The following is an 11264-nucleotide window of genomic DNA, read 5'->3' on the forward strand; positions in this document are numbered from 1 at the left end:
GCCCCCAGGCCCCGGCCAGCCCAGCCCGGCCCCAACGGGGACTGGGTGAGACAGCCCCGATAGGCCCTGATCACCAGCCAGGCCTAGGGACCTCACCCGTGCACAAATTTCATTAACCAGGCCTCTAGTCAGTAGATAAAATTGGGAACTTGGGGAAGTTTGAGTTCAGAAATCTACCTGGGTAAATTATTCAAAATCTCTCTCTCTCTCTCTCTCTCTCTCTCTCTCTCTCAGCACATGTATGATTAGCATATACACGCATAATGTATGATTTTATACACACACACACACACATACATACATACACCCCAAATGAACAAACAAATAAAACTTGTCAACTGATTAATATAAAATATCAGTTAAAAATACCTGCTGTTAAAAATATGCTCTACTTGGGGGAATGGATCACCCCTTTAATTCACTTTTAAACAGTAATAAAATTAAAAGCAATTAAACTTAGGTACCCTTATAAAAAGATCATGTGAGAATGCTCTGACTTGCATACCTGAGGTATGATTGACATTTTCTTCCTTAAATCGTGAAGTCCAATTTCAGTTGTCAAGATCTTATCAATCCAAATTTTACCTTCGGGTTCCGACAGTCTAAAAAGGGCGGAGATGAGGGAACTTTTTCCAGCTCCTGTTCTTCCCACAATGCCAACCTGCAAAGAAATCCAGGCAAGATTTTAAAAAAAACACACACTATGCAACAGACCAAGGAGAAATCCTGGTGGATGAAGATGAATTAAGTTCTGCACTGAATGTAGTCTGGATTTCTCAACATGGACACTGTCCGCATTTGGGGCCAGATGGTTGTGTGACAGTGGCTGTCCTGTGCTTTATACGATGTTTGCCAGAATCCCGGGGTTCTATCTATCTCGATGCCAGTAGCACCCCCCGAACTGTGGCAACCAAGAATGTCAGACACTGACAAATGTCCCTTGGGGTGGCTGGTGGTTTCTTCTCTGTCCAAAGAAAAGTTAAAGAGACTCAACCTCCTGGTGATGCAAAGCCAGTCGACTTCTATGTGGTCAATAAGAAGTCAGGTTTAAATTCGCTTTATTCCCGTGTCTGGGTATTTTGAACCTTGAGAATTTCTTGGATACTTTTATTGTGGTGCCAACAAGTCTAGTCAGAAGTGTTATACATAAACAAGTATTCGTTTTTTCCCAGGTCCTACCTTTTAAGAGGAATTATTGTTTGGTAAAGAAACTAAATCACTTCTGGATGTTAAATATCTGGTTATGTTTGTTCTTGAAAGGAAAGATCTAAAAATTTTAAAATGTAGGTTTCAGTGTCTTAAAAGACAGCAAGTAGCAAGTAGTCAAAATACACATAATGAAATCAACAACAACAACACAAGAAACATTTGCTATTTATATGAGGCCTTTCATCCGAGCAGTTCAAAAGGCATTTTACAAACCAATTAATAGTTATAAATTGCCCCTTGGGAAAGAAACGTGTCAAGTATCAGTCTAGTTATTAAAACCAAAGCAGAGAGAAATTAAGTGCACTGACAATAAGATCAAAGAATCAATAGAATGCTGGTCAGGAATGAAACAGTACTGTAAAAACTGGCTTTTAGCTCTGTGCTTTTAAATCTGTATGCAGAAACTGTTGTGTGTGTGTTATTGTTCTGTTGTTTGTTTGTTGCGGGGGCGGGGGGTAGTTTTTATGTGTGCTTTTAAAGCAAGGAGCTTGCCCAACTGAAAATTCCTTGGTGGGAGCTTCCCAGGAGATGCTATCTCTATTTAGGAATCTGGAATCAATGAGGGGCATAAGATATGCTTTCAATCACTAAGTTAATTCACTAGACTTTAAAAACTCACGGCTTTAAACACAGAACTAAACCTTTCTGAGCACTGATTATACGGTGGGAACTGTCTGTATTTTCTCATTTGAATACCTCCAAAGATTCAAAGCTTAATTGTAAAATCAATAATGTCATTTCAAAAAAGAATGTATTGCTGGCTGAGGCTCAGGATCATAGGACTGGGAGCTCCAAACTCAAGTGAGGATGATAAGAAAATGGCCGTTCAAAGAAAACCTGCCTCTGTTTCTCTCCGCTGGCCGGTCATCAAAACGAAGCTGGATGATCTCCCAAAGGACTTGTATGCATGCATATAAGCATACGCGATGGACGCAGACAACAGGGGGTGAGGGTGAGGGTGAGGGCAAGACTGGGGGGATGAGGGGACAATGCGGGGATAAAGACACATTTGTAGTACCTTAGTCAATAAAAAATTTTAAAAAATAAAAACTAAGCTGGAATCTTTCACAGGCCACCTGTGGGTTTTACCAACTGCCCATGGAGACTGTCCCCAGTCAGTACGCTTAAACTCATAATACCAAAGAGACAGTCTTTTAGCTACTTTGCAACTGCTAAGGTCGGTCTGAGGACCGACACCAGAGTGTTGGACTTTTTCCCGAGTCTCTCTTCATACATCCAATTCAACACGATCAATACCCAATGCCCCCCTCACAACAGCTGCTCCCCTTCCTGACGTCCCCCCTTCACCCCCCTAACTTCTTTTCCAGGCTCACGGGCTCAGAACATTCACTTTATTTGTAGCCCTTTCCAAGACTGGCATGGCCTGAGGATTCTACTTCTGCAATGTTCATGACCCCAATCCCCTCATTACAATGCCCAGACCTCACCTGTGTGCAAGGCTGCATTACCACGAAAAAAAAACACAAAATAAAACCAACCCTTTTCTTAATCATAATCACTGAGAGTAAATTTGAAGGTAAATATATACTAGCAGTAATCCTAGCACTTGAATAAAATCATTCTTAAGATATTTAAGTATTTTCTTTCTGGATGCACGCGTGCGTGCGTGTGTGCATGTGTTTTCTTAAGATATTAGCTCATATATTTAAAGATGGGATTAATATGGATATATTATTATTACCTGCTTTTGTTTAATATTTAATAAGTTATTTTGATGGCTACATAATATTACAGTATGTGATAATTTATTATCAAATCCCCTATTTGTAGATATTTTGCTATTATAAATAACTGTGTCAAATACCCTTGAAGTTAAATCTTTGCAAAGAACCTTAATTATTTCCTTGAGATAAATTCTTAGATGTGGAATTGCTGCCAGACAGGTATGAACATTTTCAAAGGAGGCTGTTAAGTACCTGCCAAACTACCCTCCAGAAATAGATCAATTTCTACTCTCACCCGATTCCCTGAACATCCACAAAACTGGGTGTTATAACTTTGTTTTAAGCAACATCAGTTTCATTCCAAAAAGTGGAATCGTGTTCCTTATTAACATCTTGCTGGGGGCTATACTATAGGCAGTGGCTTCCTGCCTCTCGCATCTTCCCACCATAGCCCACGTGCACTCACTTCTCAGGCTAAGCCTCCCAAGGACCCCTCTGCACGTGTCTGTGTACCCGGAAGTCTTTCCTACAAAACTGTCTACCAAACCTCTCTATCCTTAATCTCCAAAAGTCAGCTCCCTTGTGCTCACTAGGTAGTTGTGGGATTAAAAGTGAAAATGAGTGTTACACACCTGGGGGTTCATTTCCCCAAAGGCTCTACAGGTACCTAGTTCTTCATTCAGTGAATCGAGGCATCGCACCTTTGCTTATGCTGGTCCCATCACCTGGCATGACTTTCACATGCATGTCCACCTACTGAAATCCTAACCACATCACACTTTCTGTTTCAAATGCCAATTTTTGGGGAAACGTTCTACCTGTCTCCTTAAACATCATCTTCTAAACTTCCATAAAAATTGTGACCTCCTTCTATCTCATATGGCAGCCATTTTTATAATTCCTTGTATCTTCTCTGGACTGCATGTGTTGACAGCAGGCTCTGCATTAGTTCACCTTTGAATGATTTTTATTACCTGGGGTGTCCTGCACCAAAGAGGCATCTTGTAGAGAGTTTGGGGAGTCTACCTCAGTCTGGAGAAATTTATGGAACATCTACTCCTATACTGTTTAGGTATACAATAAGCTGAACAGAGAAGACAGATATGGCAGATGGATCCATAAATAGGATTGCAAATGGCCAAGCCCCTCATTTTCATGGGCCGGACAACCATTTGTACACCCTGTGATAACAACAGCTATCTTTGTCCAAGCGATTACTCTGTGCTGGCCTCCGTGCCAGTAGATGCTTTACATGTCTTATCTTGTGGAGAATAGAAAACAGATCGGTGGGGTGGTAAGTGACATAGAACTTTCTAGAGCAGGGGTGGGGAACGTCTGGCCCATGGGCTATATAAGGCCAGAGAAATCATTTGGTCTGGCCCTGCCAAGCATTGGGGTGAGTTAATTAAATGTTTGACCAAATGTAACAGGCTAACTTCTAAGTGAATAACTTTGTATGGCCCAGGAGTGATGTTATACATATCCAAAGGGCCCTTGGCAGAAAAGGCTTCCCCACCTCTGATCTAGAGCATCCTGCTCATCACGGTGGTTGGGGTAATGGATGAGCTTAATTTCAAACTGTCAAAGGGCATTTCAAAGGACATTTCATGGGCTATTATTGGTCATCAAAAACTGCCTGAGGGAGCAGAACTTTAGGAGAGGGGGCTTTTTCAAATGGGTTCTGAGCCAAGAGCTCTGCTGGGCTCGAGAGACTGCGTTTCTGAGAAGTCCAGGTGATGGGGCTGCGGCTGCCCTGCGGTCTGAGTAGGAAGGAAACCGAAAGTGGCCGGGGGAGTGGGACACTCTGGAGTGAGGGGAGGGCTTCCTGAGAAAGTACTACGTGAAAAAGGAGGAGATGCAGGGAACTAATATGTTTGCACATTATAGCAAGATCGAGCACACAACTGTAAAATGTGTTACCCAAGAAATAGCTCTGAGCAAGAAAAAAATAATAAACCAAAATTAATCTACCTCCTGGGCTGGGAAATGCTTTACAATGGCCCAGTACTCACTAAAATGATCAAATCAACCTCAAAATCGCCTAAATGAAAAATGCAGCCAGTGTTGAGAATCTAATGAGGTTGCCTAGGGTGCTATTTACCTCATTTTGGTTCTTTCTTTTACTTGCTATTTCTTCTGTGAATTAGATTGCTGCTTAGTACCTATTTGACGTTCTCATTTACTACAACTTCCAGGAATCTGGACAGCAGAGGAAATACGTGAAAGAGAGTAGAGCAGCATTTCACACATCCCCAAGTCTCCTGAACAGCCTCTCTCAATCAAATGCCAGACCGAAGGGGTGTCCCGGAGTAACAGGGCTGGCACAGGTGTGGAGATGGGACCCGGGACCTCCACAGGCACAGGGAAATCATTTCATGATTACGCTGGGCAGGTACGATCCCCAACACACAAGTGGAGCACCAAGTGATACTGTGGTGGGCCGAGACACAGACCAAAAGCCAAGCTACTGGAGTTACCATAATTCAGTCTGCAAACTCAATTTTCCCACAAACATTTTAGATTTAATTCCTTCAGATTCTGCTTCCCGGCAATTTGTGTTTCAGATTGAAGAATATAAATCTGTTATATTTCTATTGTGTGACCAAGTTTCTTAGATAATTCCTACTCCAAGGTTGCCTGGGACATTTAATTCATGTTGCAAATTAACAGATTTATGTCTGGCACGTGAAATCCAACAGTCACAGTATCTGCCCGTGAGTGAACCTCCCTGACAGTGTTCTGAGGGCTGGGACTCCATTGAGAACGGTAGTTAATGTTTCCCCGACACAGCAGTCCTCGCCTTCCTCCCGACCTGCAATATACCTGGAAATAATGAGCCAGCGTGTGCCACGTGACTCAGTAGAGCTGCTCCCGGGTATCATTTGGGCATTAAGTTGAACAGTTATTCTTTCATGTCACAAGGGTATCATTCATTAAATTATGGCTATAGTCCACTAAATGGGTCTGTGGTGGAAAAGAGCTTAAAAGAGCAGTGCTTAAGGTATTTAGTGCATCTAGGTAATGGGTTGTTTACAGGAGCTGTCCTGGGTGTCTGTTTTTGTTACTGGTCGTTCACACCTGCGTATTACGCACTCTTGAAGCCAGCGGTGCCTCCCCACCCACCGTGTGCCTGCAGAATGCCATTTTCTGGGGAACAAAGATGAAAATAAGATGCTCCCTGACCTTAAGAAGCCTCAGTGTACTGTGAGGTCAGACCCCAAATTACAAAGCATGGCATAAGAACTACCTTTATTTTGTAATTGTGGTAAAATACACATAACAAAGTTTACCAACTTAAACCACTTTTTAAGTATACCGTTCAGTAGTGTTAAGTACATCCTCATTGTTGTGCCACCAATCTACAAAAATCTCTTGCCTTGAGATGCAACTCTATACCCATGAAGCACTAACTTCCATTCGCCTCTCCTGCCAGCTCCTAGCAACCACCATCCTACTATCACTGTCTCGGAACCTAACTATGCTCCTAACCTCATTCAAGTGGAATCATGTAGCACCTGTCGTTTTGTGTCTGGCTTCTTTCATTTAACATAACATCTTCAAGGGTCATCCATGTGTCAAAATGTCTTTCATTTTTAAGACTGAACAATACCCCATGGTTTGGATCTACCACATTCCGATTATCCATTAATCCCTTGGGTTATTTCCAACTTTTGGCTACTGTGACGAATCCTTCTATGAACATGGGGGTACTATAAGCACTATTTTAAAAGAACATGTAAGATGCTGTGGCAGAGTTGAGGGTCTCACAGAGGCAGGTGCATTAGAGTTGACTCTGAAAACAAGGAGGCTCTCAACAGCCAGGTGACGAAAAGAAAGGGGCCCTGTGGAAGGGAAGCCAGGAGGCCTGATGCTCTGGCAGAACCATCACACTAGCCAAGTGCAAGGGGGGGTGGGGGGGTGGAAACGCATGTTGGGAATTGGGGCTCGAGGAGTAGGTGGGAGTAGACCTTTCTACAGCATCGTCTGTTCTGGTTAAACCACTTCTTTAAGAGCCTGCCCTGGTCCCAGCTGAGGGCCCCAGGGTCCCATTGCCGGTGCACTTAGCCCCTGGTAGGGCCAGGATGCAACTTCTTTGGGTCCCCCACATGTGTCTTCCCCTGCCCCCTGAGCTTCCTTCCATCAACTTTGAGTGAGTCTCTGGGCCCTTTACTGCCTCCAGCTGGTTCCTTAGTCCTGACTGGGTCATGGATTCCAGAATCTTCTCTGGTGGCTGAGCGCTGGCCATATCACCCCCGATGGAGTAGACCTGGGGCTATGGTAGCAGCAGTGGATCATCCAGGCCAGGAGCTATTGGGGACCCACAGGGATCAGACCAGTGTCCCAGAAAGAAGCAGCCTGCTGGTGAGAGGGCAGGGGAATGACAGTGAAGGACAGGTTAGAGGAGGCAAGTCTACGGAATGGGCCAAGGGACAGAGGGCAGCAACTAGAGGCCACCCTGGGGAGGAAGAGGAGGACTGTGAAATACGAAGAAGTAAGAATCGATCGGAACCAGATACTAGAGAGTTATTAACAAGTAGCCCGGGTTGACTTCCAAAACGTAGGTGTGAATAATGAGATGTTGGGCCCATGTCCTGGGGCAGGGTAAGTTCCACCTCGGCCCAGGGCTCAGCAACCACCATGAGGCAGCTCACACCACGAGGAGAGAAATATTGATATTCACATTCATGGTCAGTTTCCAAGGTTTACCTATGATCACTGATGTAATTTGCATCCACAGAAGAACAAAGGGGCCCCTGACTCATTCACAAGGAAGCCAACATTCGGATGCAGCCACTAAACCTTTAGTTGAAATTTTAAAGAGGCAAGGTGGTTTAAACAAACCTTTTCTCTTGACTTAATGAGTGCTGTCAGGTGTTTGAGTACCAGAGGCCCGTCCAGGCTGTAGGTGAAGTTAACGTTGTCAAAGACAATCACGCCTTCATGGGGCCAGGCCGGCGGGGGGCGTTTTTCGTATTCCCAAGGCGCTTCTTTCTCAAGGTTTGTATATTCCATCACCCTTTCTACTGAAATCATCTGCAAGACAGAGGACATCGTGGGTTTATGGATGGTAAGAGACTGTAAATGAACCGTTCTGTTTTTTTATTTTAGTTTGAACCATTCTGTTTTTATACCTAGTTGATTAAGGATATCTCACGTTGTAACACCCCCAAAGGAGAGAAGTTAGGAACTGGATGAAAACTTTGATGATTTACAAATTTGTTCATCATCTTTTGACACTTTTACGTACTTATGGGTACTTCCCTCAACATTATATTAAAACTAAGAGAATGAGATAAAAGAATGCTAAGATCTCATTTATCTACTTTTCATATCTGAATTTAAAAAAAACAACAAAAAACCAAGAGGATTTTGTTAAAAAAAAAACTACGTATAGCCACCAATCAGTAATTTAAGCTACAGAAGGGCCATCTGTTATAGATGAATTAAACTGATGGTCACCAAACCTCAATTTAATAGTCACTTTCTACTTCATTAGAAGAGCAAAATGAGTATTTTATTTTTATTATTTTCCTCTTTTTAGGAGAAGGGGCAAATATTCATAAGAGGGGATAATTTACATATTGACTATGCCCTCCTAAACAAGTGTACTGGTAACTCAACACCTATGACCAGGCATCTGAGAGGAGCTTAATTCTACCAGAAAGAGGGACCCCAGCACATTCAGGTGCTCAGTGGTAAATTGCTAAATGCTAAAATGGGGGTGGAGGGAGGAGATGCCTATTAATTAAACAAAGAAAAACCTAAAAATAATAATTTTTTAAAAAAACCAGGAATGAGGAACTACCCCATTAAGAAAAATAAATAAATGGGCCTCTGAGAAATTAGCTTACATCCACTCCAGGATTTCAGAACCGCCCTCCCACAGAGACCTGTATTACATTTGAAGACAGCTTGTGAGGCATACAAAACCTGCTGACATGGCATACATAAGACTGAGAAAAAGATGTATACATTTTATTTTACATTAACTTTAAACAGATGGAAGCAGGATCTGAAACACGCTGTTAGCTCCGATGTAAAAATAACAGTTTTAATATTTTACATAAGGAGCGCTTTTATGCTGTTTAATGGGAAGGAGACTGGAAAAGGCTAAGAACGTCAAGATAAACATTACCATATTCTCGACTTCGGCGCTTTGCCTGACGCACCACTGGAACATCCCCATGAGGGTGAGGGCGTAGGACAGTGCCAGGCCAACCTGTCCGGCATCCAAAGCTAAATGACAAAAAAAAAAGGGGGAGTCAAGACAGTCCATTCTAAACCCAGAGTCTGGCTCCTTCTGTCACTTTACCAAAAAGACTCCTTTAAAGTATCTAAACACAGCATTCAAAATAATAGCAACAGTTTACACTTTCACTATCTGTTGATTGAGACCAGGACACAAAACCCCCTGCTGTGAATTCACAATGAATACTAAATGAGTTTATTAATCCCACAGGACTGACACACACCTGGCAGATGATATAGGTAAGTCATTATTTAGAGTTTTCTCATTGTGGTTTCCAGGACCAGTATGTAATTTCACTTACTAGGTCCAATGCAACTGTGGTTGGAAACCCCTAAAAACAAAGCAATGCGTACTAAGAGCCAGTGCTTTTAAATCCAAAACACTCCTCTCATTGTTCCATTGTTCAATGCTGTGATTTGGTGCTGTAACATGGAATAGTTAGGGATGGCGAATTCAAGCCATGCACGCCAACACCTGCCCATCTGGTACCCATGGAGCAGTGAGGATAACATTCCTTCCCGCTGAGAATCTTTCTCCACCCAGTGCACCAGGCACCTACAACCAAGAGATCTGAGTGGTCCTGTAGCTAAAACCTAAAGCCCTAAGCTGGACAAAATGCTTAAGGGTGAACTTGGTTCTATCCTCACAATTACCAGACACTACCAAGAGGCTCAGGGGGTCGGCTTGCTACATTTGCACAGGTCTCAACCCATTCAAAGAAGATCAAAGGAACTCATCCAGACCCCAGTGGTCCTCTCCGTGGGCCAAATAGCGGAATCACACCCAACCTCACACACTTCAAATGCTCTAATACAAACCGTAGGTATTAGACAAGGTGGCAAGAGTTCAATTTAATACTTGTAAATGCAGCCATACATGGCAATCATACCACGAATAGTTACTCCCATCTGTACTTACTATTTGCCAGAATCAGGGACCCAAAGGCAACAACGGTGACAAAGATGGCACAGATGGCATCCAGACGCACCGCGAACCATCGGGACGTGGTCAGAAACAAGAACCAAGCCTCTGGGATTGTGAACACAGCAAGCACATGGAAAAGCAGAAAGACCACGTTAACCACTTCGAATGAGGGGGAACACTGCACTCAGTGGAGCTACAGAAGATTTTTACACAAAGGGAGACAGCAGAGTTGCATACCCAGGGAACCCCAAGATTCCAGAAAGCTAAGTGCATTATACTCAGGCATCGGTACAGTGGATTTTTCCCGATTTTGAGGGGAGCATGCATTAAAATAATTCAACCCCCAGGTTATAAACAGAAATGTGATCCCTCTACAGAACATGCAAAACATGGTCTCATCAGTGCATGTCTTCCTCAGCGGGGCCTCGACATGAAGCTCAGGCTCTCATGTCCTGTTCCCAGTGTTTCCACAGCAGAGAGGGCAGCTCCCAGTCCATTTCCAGCACCTTCCATATTCACTACGGGGCCCTGCACAGTGTTTATGCCTTAGGAGCCTGTATCTAAATGACCATCTCACTAAAGGGATCTGCGTGTAGCGTTCTAAGTGCCACTTTATCATCAACATATGAAACAGACTGGAAAGCTTCACAGATACAAGGAAAATTACATATCAAAAGGGTGGCAAATCTGACAGTTAGGAAGTGGATTTCCTCAGTCACTTCTGCCACCCCTCATGTTCTGAAAAAGGGGTCAGCAAACTATGCCCTGTGGCCAAGAACGGCCCACCACCTGTTTCTATAAATAAAGTTTTATTGGAACATAGCCACAACCATTTGCTGATGCATTATTTTTGCCTGCATTTGTGCTACAACAGCAAGGTTGACTACAAAGTTGCAACAGAGCTGATATGGCAAGCAGAGCCTAAAATATTTACTATCTGGCTCTTTACAAAAAAAGTTTCCTGATGCCTGCCCCAAAGGGACAGAAAGTCATGGGCTCAATGATAGAACAACACAAACGGGGGAGGGGTGCTGTTATTGAGGAAGAGGGGAGCGCAGAGGGGGCAGGGGAGGGAGGAAGATGTGCAGCGACAGGATGTGGGGCTGGCCCCGGGGCGGTACCTATATAGTTTAAGTTTAAAAAATTTGGCTCTCAGGGAGGAACCAAGATGGCGGCATAGGTAAACACCGGAAAGT

The 11264-nt window shown here is 43.5% G+C and overlaps 1 protein-coding gene across 1 annotated transcript in view; it reads right to left on the reverse strand.

The window, feature by feature from the left end:
* Window positions 1-11264, reverse strand: part of ABCC4 (ATP binding cassette subfamily C member 4) — a 196266-nt gene that overhangs the window by 37025 nt on the left and 147977 nt on the right. Inside the window, exons 22-25 of the mRNA XM_015567729.1 lie at window positions 10063-10173; window positions 9031-9131; window positions 7737-7928; window positions 506-661 (exon numbers count right to left, since the gene is read on the reverse strand). Coding sequence (XP_015423215.1) covers window positions 506-661; window positions 7737-7928; window positions 9031-9131; window positions 10063-10173 — 560 coding nt within the window. The remainder of the gene's footprint in view (window positions 1-505; window positions 662-7736; window positions 7929-9030; window positions 9132-10062; window positions 10174-11264) is intronic.

This window comes from Myotis davidii, unplaced genomic scaffold (assembly GCF_000327345.1).
Source record: "Myotis davidii unplaced genomic scaffold, ASM32734v1 scaffold419, whole genome shotgun sequence".
NCBI classification, from domain to species: domain Eukaryota; kingdom Metazoa; phylum Chordata; class Mammalia; order Chiroptera; family Vespertilionidae; genus Myotis; species Myotis davidii.